We start from the raw sequence: 8,664 nt of genomic DNA on the forward strand, positions 1-8,664 counted from the left end.
GAGCAGCAGCACAGTGAGGCCAGCCTAGAGGAGGCTTCTGGCAGCCACAGCGGCAGTGAGGAGCAGCTGGAGACCACGACCCAGGAGGACGGGGACGAGGATGAGGACGGCCCGGCCCAGCAGCTCTCAGGATTCAACAGCAACCAGTCCAACAATGTGCTGCAGACCCCACTGCCCCCCATGAGGCTCCGTGGCGGGCGGATCACGCTGGGCTCCTGCAGGGAGAGGCAGCCGGAATTCGTGTGAGCTGGGGTGGGGCTGGGACCACAGGTGGCTTCTCTTGCCTGCTCCTGTCCCTCCAGCGTGTCCCCTGAACCATGGCATAGCTTAGCTGTGCCGTCCTGGGGTCGCTGCCGAGAGCACCTGGACTTTGATGTCCCACCAGCATGCACCTCCTCCCAGAGGCTTCCAGGAGCACCAGAGCCTTGGGGCACAGGAGTGTGAGCTCAGCTGAGTTGGGGACACTGCTGTCTTGTGAAGTCGCGGTGGCCTTGTTGGTGCCCACAAGGCTGTGTGGATGGAGGAAGCTGTCCCTGCCTGGCACATCCCCCTGGTCATCACAGGGACAGCAGGCCCCGCCCCGCCCTCTCCTCACAGGTCTGTCGCAGGCACTCCAGAAACCATTCTGGGAGGCGTGGTTGGGGGTGGAGGCTGGGGTTGGGTGCAGTTTCCAGGGTGCAGTACGGCAGGGCCTCAACACTGGCCCTGGACTCCCTTTTCCAGAACAGCAGGGGTGGCCACCGGGGCTTAGGTACAGTGGGGTCTCTCGGAAGCCACCGTGTAGTTCTTTCAGAGGCATGTTTATTTTGCTGAAATAAAGTTTTTAATTGGGTCTGTTTTCTGTGGCAGCTGCCAGCTTGGAAGAAGGGGTAAGAGAGAGCCCCGTAGCATGGCCCTGGGCCTCCTCCCAGGGGAGGGATGTGTTTGTTAGGAAGGGAAGCCTGCTCCATGGGGCCCCACGAGGTGGGAGCCCAGGTGGTCTTCACCACAGGCTGTGCAGACGGGCATCGAATGACCACGTCATGTCCACCTGCAGTGCAGGAAAACGTTCCAGATGACGGATGTGTTCTCCAGCTCTAAGGTTCCGAACGCCAGCCCCACATGGCCACCAAGCACTGGAAACGTGGCACATGCGCCTGTGGAACTGCATTTTTTTTTTTTGAGACAGGGTGTGACCCTGTGGCCCAGGCTGGAGTACGGTAGCACAATCGTAGCTCACTGCAGCCTTGGCCTCCTGGGCTCAAATGATCCTCCCGCCTCAGCCTCCCAAAGTGTTGGGATTACAGGTGTGAGCCACTGTGCCCAAGTAATCTAAGTTTTTTGTAGAGGTGGGGCTTTCTCTGTGTTGCCCAGGCTGTTTTTTTAACGCCTGAGCTCAAGCAATCCTCCCCACTTAAGCCTCACTGCAACCTCCACCTCCTGGGTTCAGATGATTTTCCTGCCTCAGCTCCCAAGTAGCTGGGATTACAGGCATGTGCCACCACACCCAGGTAATTTTTGTATTTTTAGTAGAGACAGGGTTTTGCCACGTTGGCCAGGCTGGTCTCGAACACCTGACCTCAGGTGATCTGCCCACCTCGGCCTCCCAAAGTGCTGGGATTATAGGCGTGAGCCACTACGCCCGGCCACCTCCAGAATTTTCTCATCTTCCCAAAATAAGACTGTGTACATGGCCGGGCGCGGTGGCTCACGCCTGTAATCCCAGCACTTTGGGAGGCCGAGGCAGGTGGATCATGAGATCAGCAGATCAAGACCACGGTGAAACCCCGTCTCTACTAAAAATACAAAAAATTAGCCGGGCGCAGTGGTGGGCGCCTGTAGTCCCAGCTACTCCAGAGGCTGAGGCACGAGAATGGCGTGAACCCGGGAGGCGGAGCTTGCAGTGAGCCCAGATCGTGCAACTGCACTCCAGCCTGGGCGACAGAGGGAGACTCCATCTCAAAAAAAAATAAAAAAGACTATGCATGTGACACACACTGTCCCCAGCCCCTGGAGCCCCCATCCTACTTCCGGTCTCTGACAACTCTAGTGACCTCCTAGGAGTGACATCAGCGTTTGTCCCTTTGTGTCTGGCTTGCTTTGGCCGAGACAATTTTGAAAAAAGTCCATTTGGAGAGAAGGGGAAGCACTGTCCCCATCACACACGCCATCCGTGGCCCAGGGATCTGGGGACCCTGCTCTACAGAACAGTGGGCGCATGACAGACCACCGATCGCACAAAGATGAATTACATCTTAATAAAGCTGTTGTGAAATAAACACATGCGGCTAGGTTAAACTTGGGCAGGCGGGGCCTTCTGAAATCAGACAGTAAGCAAAGGGGGAAGTAGAGCCAGATCCCAAACGTCTATACGAGGAACTGGCCGCAAACCACAGCTGCACAAGATAGAACGCCACACCCTCACGCACCGGAAGGGAAGAGAGAGAGACATGCTCACACCTGATCCAGGAGCACGAAGTGGGAGGGCAGGGCGAGGGCCTGGGGAGGCACTGACCCCTGAAGCCAGAGAAAGCCAGCGCGAGGAGGGCGCACCTGCCAAGCTGACCTCGTGTGCTTGGGCTGAGGTAAGGCCTGCTGAAAACCTTGTTAGTCGGCCTGGTTTCTCTATCAAGCAAATTTATTTGCTCAAAACATCTTTAACGTTTGAAAACACCCAACCTCCTACAACAACTGAAGTCCAGAGCTGGAATCTCGCACCCTGGTGGCTTGAGCGCACGCACGGCTGTGAACGGAGTGAGGAGCCGGGGCCGGGCGGGGACCACCACGCGTCAGGGCCCCCGAGAGAGGGAAGACGGGGTGGAAGGCTGACAGCCCAGAAGGAAGCAGTGGCTGGTGGGGGACCCAGACCCCAAACTGCCAACAAAGGGGACCCAGCATGGTCTGGGTGAGGACCCGGCACCAGCTGCCCCCCCCCCAGGTGACCTCCCTCTGGGGGCCTTGTCCCTTCTGAGGCTGCATCTCGCACAAATCCACAGGTGAATGGGGCGAGCTGGGCCACAGGAAGCCTCACCCCAGGACAGGAGAACTTGGGTGGAGACCACCTGCCTTGGGGAGTCCAGAGGAGCAGCAGCCAGGAGAGCTGGGGGGCCGGATTCTGGCAGGGCAGGGGGCGTTCGTCCTGCAGGGATGGGGGTCACTGCCTGTGTGTTCGCCTCTAGGGGCTGGGAAAGAGGAGGAGGGTGGTCACACGAGAGGGGCAGATCCAGTGTGCCCAGGACAGTCCAATGCCCACTGAGCGTGAGGGGGTGGGGGAGGCCTGGCAGGAGGAGGCCCACACCACAGTGCAGAGGCTGGGCGGCTCACTTGTGCCCAGCAGTCACACAGGCGTGGGCAGCAGCTCTAACCTCAAAGGAACTGTGCCAGCGTCACACCAGGCCGAGCCCCACCCCTGGGCTGAGTGTGAAGTGGGGCGGCCTGCCAGGACAGCACCTGGCCATGACCAGAGTCCAGGAGAAGCTGGGAGGCTCTCGCCATGGGCAGAGGCTGTCCCGCTCCTGAGACTCCGGCTAGTCCCTCCCAAGGTGCCCACTCAGGGAAGGGCTGGCCTGAAGCTCTGGGGTCTCTGGGCAGGTTTCTAAACCCTCTTCTGGAAAGCCCTGCCGCGCACCTGCCGTGCAGCGGAACGTCTCCCGCTTCTAAGGTGGGGCAGCGGCGGGAGAGACGCATGTCCCGCACACCAGGACTCTCCCTTCCAGGCGCAGAATCCCAGGAGCTGCAGCCTGCGGTCGGGTGGGGTCTGGGGGTGTCCTGGGAGCGCCTGGTGGCCCAGCTAGGCTGGTGCTAGGAGGGGCTTGCTGCTGGACGAAGCAAGAACAGCCCTGCACACCGACGGAGGGGATGACACCCCTGCCTCTGACCCCACCTCGGTGCCTGTCCCTCGGCCGTCTCACCTGTCAGGTGGCAGCTACTGCACCAGTCGGTAGGTGATGTACCTGCCCGCCGTCTCACTGGGCCGGATGATCTTCACCACCTGCAGAGTCAGAGAGCAGGGGCTGCGAATGCTTGAGGGGCCTCACTGCAGTCACCAGACAGCAGGGGGGCAGCACACGGGCTGGGGATGGGCGGCAGGGGTCTGAGATGCTGACCCCGTGCTCCGTGGGAACCTGGGTCACGCTCTTCTGTGGGCCCAGTGGCCCTGGCTTTAAGAGGGGGAGATTGGGGGTGTGGTCTCGAGGTCCCCTCCAGGCACTGGGTCAAGGGGGAGGGGCTGTCGGGGAGGGACAGAAGCCCCCTTCTCCGAGTGGTCAGCTCAGAGCAGCCCCAGGGCCCCTTCTCCCCGCAGGGCTCACCTGCCCACGCTTTATCCCAAAGTAGCGCGCCACAGGGTCCCCCGCCTGGATCCTGGGCAGCTGGTTCTCTCGCAGCTTACTGTGAAGCAGGGTCAGGAAAATGCCAGATAGGGCCGGGGGCGGGGGGGGGGGCGGGTGGGGCGGGGGGGGGGGGGGGAGAGGGAGAGAGAGAGACAGAGAGAAAGAGAGAGAGACAGACAGACGCGGAAGTCTCGAGGGACAGGGAGGGGCGGGGCCCGTGGGGCTGGAAAGGATACTATCGGGCCAGCAGCTCTGTCACCTCCTCCTTGGTCATGACGACATGCTCAGGGACTAGCTGCCGAGAGAGGAAGCCACCAGGCATCACCAAGGGCTGGTCAGACCCCACGTGGCTCCCAGGCGCCACCACAGCCCCTGCGCCTCCAGACGGACAAGAGCCCTGAACCCCACCCAGATCTCCGGCACTAAGGGAGCCCACCCACCACACCCAGCTCCACAGGCGGGGGACGGAGTCACAGCTCCTGGAGCTTCTGAGGCAGATGGGCTGGGCACAGCCACCTCCTGCTGGCACTCCTCCCGTCCCGGCACTAGGGTCCCTCCACACTCCCAGCAGTCCCGATTCTACAGGCTGGGGTGGGCCTGGGGATCTGCATTTTTTTCTTTTTTTGAGACGGAGTCTTGCTCTGTCTCCCAGGCTGGTGTGCAGTGGCGCGATCTCAGCTCCCCGAGTAGCTGGAACTACAGGCACCCGCCACCACGCCTGGCTAATTTTTTGTATTTTCAGTAGAGAGGGGGGTTTCACCGCGTTAGCCAGGCTGGTCTCGATCTCCTGACCTCGTGATCCGCCCGCCTCGGCCTCCCACAGTGCTGGGATTACAGGTGGAGCCGCCGCACCCGGCCGGGATGTGCATTTCTAGGAATCTCCCGGGTTTGGCTGCTGCAGGCCCAGGGCCACCCTTTGAGAACCCAGTCCTCCATGCACTAATGGGAACGCCCGCCCTGCGCCCCAGATCCCACATCTTCCTGGCCACCCGCAAACCCTGCATCTCTGCCGGCCCCACGCAGGCGGGACTCGCGGCGGGCGCCCACCTCGTGCTCCGTGATGTTGATGAGCAGCTCCTGCTGCAGAAACTGCTCCAGGATGTACTTGGGGGCCATGTCGACCAGGGACTGGAAGAGAGTGGCTCTCAGGCACGGCCTGGAGAGGCCCAGACGACCCGAACTCCATTGCCTGCCTCAAGCTACCTGGGGCTCACTCGTGTGCCCCAACACCACAGCCACGTCATAAATCAGAAAACCCCACCGCCAGCCCAGGAGCCTTGAACAGCCCGCCCCTCCCCAGCCTCTCTGCTCATCGAGGGCCTCCTGTCACGAGCCGTGATGAGGCCGTGGAAACTCGGATGTGTTTCCATCCGTCACACGCCTCCAGGGGCGGCCCTCAGAGCTGGCAGGGCGACCTCTTCCCCTACAGGGGTGCTGCTTTGTGTGGCTGCGTGAACCCCGCAGCTGGTGGGCTGGGGACTAAACTGCTCTGCTGACTGCCCGTCACGGCATGGCAGCCTGGCTCAGGAGTGTCCAACTGACAGACGGGGAACACGGATAGGCCCCTGGAGGACCCTGTGCCGGGCCTCCTCTGCAAGTTCCCCTGGACATCAGCTCAGGACAAAGTACCTCCGGCTCCTGGAATATGCACCAGGCCGAGGGCTGGAGCCCACAGGAGCTGGCGAGAAGCACAGTGCCCTCCGCCCTGACGCCCCTCCTGAGAACTGGGGGAAGATGGCGGCTGCCTGGGGTGGGGCTGGGGTCAGCAGTGGGGCCCATGGACGGGTGAGAACAGTGGCTGCCTGGGGTGGGGCCCATGGACGCGGTGGGAGGGAGGCGGTCGGGGTTTGCCGGATATCCCAGCCACATCCTCCAGGGCACCCTGGCTGGCCTGGCCCGAAGCCCAAGGCACATGGGCCGCCTGTGGGTACTGCTGGCGGAAGGAGGCTGGGGAGGGAGAGAGGATGGCGGGGTGGGCCGGGGGGGGGGGGCCCCCCGGCGGGGGGGGGGGGGGGGGGGGGGGGAGGGGCGGGGGGGGTGGGGCGGGGGTACCCACCTGCTTGGCAGAGGGTGTCATGCCCTGCTGCACCACGATGAGGGCCCGCGTGATGTTCTCCTCCTGCATGCGCTGGCAGTACACCTTGATGGTCTTGATGCCCACCTTGGGCTCCTCTGCAGACAGAGAGTGTGCTGGCCTGCACCACCCTGGGCCCTCTTGGCCCTCGCCCACCCAGACCCCAGAGCACCTGGGTTCCAGCCCCATTCCACACAGGTGCTTCTCCCGCTCGGGCCTCGGCTTCCGCGTTTGCAAAACGAGGCCTGAGTTGCGGGATCCCAGGACAGGGGAAGAGAGGGCTGAAACCTCTTATTCACCCGGAGACAGGGACAGGGGGCTGACACCCCTCAGTCACCCAGAGACCAGGGAGAGGCAGAGACCTTCGACTCTGATAGGCTCCCACCCTGGGCAGTTCTGGGGAGGTGGGTGACTCAGCACCAACCTCTCCAACAAGCACACCTCACGCCCCAGGACGCTCTCTTTAAGAAGCATCACCTGAGGCAGGCTGCGGTGGCTCACACCTGTAATCCTAGCACTTTGGGAGGCTGCGGCAGGTAGATCACTTGAAGTCAGGAGCTCTAAACCAGCCTGGCCAACGTGGTGAAACCCCGTCTCTATTAACAATACAGGCCGGGCTTGGTGGCTCACACTTGTAATCCCAGCGCTTTGGGAGGCCGAGGCGGGCGGATCACCTGAAGTCAGGAGTTTGAAAACAGCTTGGCCAACATGGTGAAACCTCATCTCTACTAAAATACAAAGACAAAATGGCCAGGTGTGGCGGTGGGTGCCTGTAATCTCAGCCACTCAAGCTGAGGCAGGAGAATCGCTTAAACTCAGGAGGTGGAGGCTGCAGCAAGCCGAGATGCCACCACTGCACTCCAGCCTGGGCGACAGAATGAGACTCTTATTTCGAAAAAAAAAACAAAAAAAAAAAAAACAAAAAAAAAAAACCCAGCAGCGTCACCAGGTCCACTTGGCAGACATGCTCCGTCACCCCACTGATTAATTTTGGGCGCAGGGCTGCGCCCCTAAGGTGCTTGCAATCCCCCAACCGCTGAGGGCTTTAGAGCCATACTGGGGAGGCAGACAGGTGGGGAGACTTCCGCAAAGCAGGTGCTGAAACCGAGGGTCCCAGGGGTCCTGGGAAAAGAGGCTCGAGCACAAGCTCAAGGGACGAGTAGCAGACGCTGACAGGGGAGAGGGGGCATGGGGTGCGGAGGAATGGGCTGGGGCGGGCAGGGGCCGCAGCTCACAAGGAGGCTGCGTTGACCCAGACGGGGCCTCCTGGGCCAGGCCAAGAAGCTGGAAGTGCACCCAACGGGCAGGATGGGGGAGCCAAGGGACACAGGTAGGGCAAAGGTCATGCGGGGCTGGGGGTGAGTGAGGAGGCCCTTGTGACTCTCCTGGTTGGCAGGAAGAGAGAAGGGGACTGAGAGGGAAACTAGAAAGCGGCTGCGCATGAGAGGGGTCAGAGGTCAATGGCATCGCCCACAGTAAGGAAGGGGAGGGGAGTTTTCCTCCCAGGCTGGGCACAGACAAATGCTGGGCACCAAGCGAGTGGGGGTGGGTGCTAGTGGCCGGCTCCTGGGCAGGTGCTCGGGTGGCTCCACCGAAACTCCCCCGGGACCCGCTGCTCACCTGGAAAGAACACAAACATCTGGTCGGTGGGGTCATCGTTGTGGGCCACCAGCACGGTGAGGTCCGTGCGCCGTGGCCGCCCCTCACTCGGCTTGTCCCCAAATTGGGCTTTGAACTCCTCCAGGGTCTGGTCAAGCTCGTCCTGGGTCACCAGGTAGCCACGGTCGTGGCACAGCTGCAGAGAGAAAGAACCAGCTGACCCCAGGGCAGAGAAAGGAAGGCGGCCAGAGCTCGTGACCCGGAAGTCAGACCTGCAGCTACACTCACTGTGTACCCCATGACAGCCACCCCGGCCCCCACAGCCCCATACCACAGGATGGGACCAGTGTGATCCTGAGAGGCTCGCAGAGATGTCCAGCCTTGACCAAGACCGTCTGTCCATCCAGCCTCACAGGAACCTGGCAGGGAGCAAAGTCCTCCAAACCACTTCGCAGAGCTACCCTAAACGCAGGGACAAAGGCGGGGCGCGGAGGCTCACGCCCGTGATCCCAGTGCTTAGGAAGGCCGAGGCTGGAGGGTTGCTTGAGGCCAGATCAAGAATGCAGTGAGCTATGATTGCACCACTGCACTGCAGCCTGGGCGACAGAGTGAAACCCTATCTCTTAAAAAAGACAAAGACCAGGCCGGGCGCGGTGGCTCACGCCTGTAATCCCAGCACTT

At 61.7% G+C, this 8,664-nt stretch overlaps 1 protein-coding gene across 3 annotated transcripts; it reads right to left on the minus strand.

Moving 5' to 3' along the window:
* Positions 1-27: 27 nt before the first annotated feature.
* On the minus strand, positions 28-8,157 carry POLR2E (RNA polymerase II, I and III subunit E). 3 transcript variants are annotated; one of them, XR_009212326.1, is made up of 8 exons: positions 8,005-8,157; positions 6,367-6,482; positions 5,358-5,438; positions 4,547-4,605; positions 4,290-4,368; positions 3,891-3,970; positions 3,011-3,161; positions 29-215 (listed from the first exon to the last, which is right to left on the minus strand). XR_009212326.1 is itself a non-coding variant. In XM_032148164.2 (7 exons), exons 1-6 carry the CDS (start codon positions 8,021-8,023, stop codon positions 3,905-3,907), a joined length of 420 nt encoding a protein of 139 aa, XP_032004055.1. In that variant the 5' UTR covers positions 8,024-8,157; the 3' UTR covers positions 28-215; positions 3,891-3,904. The 3 variants fall into 3 exon arrangements, 2 of the variants coding, with proteins under 2 accessions (XP_032004055.1, XP_032004056.1); XM_032148164.2 differs by lacking the exon at positions 3,011-3,161 and having other exon boundaries at positions 28-215; XM_032148165.2 differs by lacking the exons at positions 29-215; positions 3,011-3,161 and adding an exon at positions 227-1,144.
* Between the last annotated feature and the right edge of the window lie 507 nt (positions 8,158-8,664).

The sequence above is a fragment of the Hylobates moloch genome, unplaced genomic scaffold (genome assembly GCF_009828535.3).
Source record: "Hylobates moloch isolate HMO894 unplaced genomic scaffold, HMol_V3 SCAFFOLD_2255, whole genome shotgun sequence".
Taxonomy (NCBI): domain Eukaryota; kingdom Metazoa; phylum Chordata; class Mammalia; order Primates; family Hylobatidae; genus Hylobates; species Hylobates moloch.

What these genes read in the sequence shown, in the direction of transcription:
- POLR2E (XM_032148164.2), bottom strand. An exon ending in TCAACATCACGGAGCACGAG is followed by an intron (nt 4,606 to 5,357) that starts GTGGGCGCCCGC and finishes CTCTCTCGGCAG; the next exon opens with CTAGTCCCTGAGCATGTCGT. An exon ending in TTGGGATAAAGCGTGGGCAG is followed by an intron (nt 3,971 to 4,289) that starts GTGAGCCCTGCG and finishes CTGACTCTGCAG; the next exon opens with GTGGTGAAGATCATCCGGCC.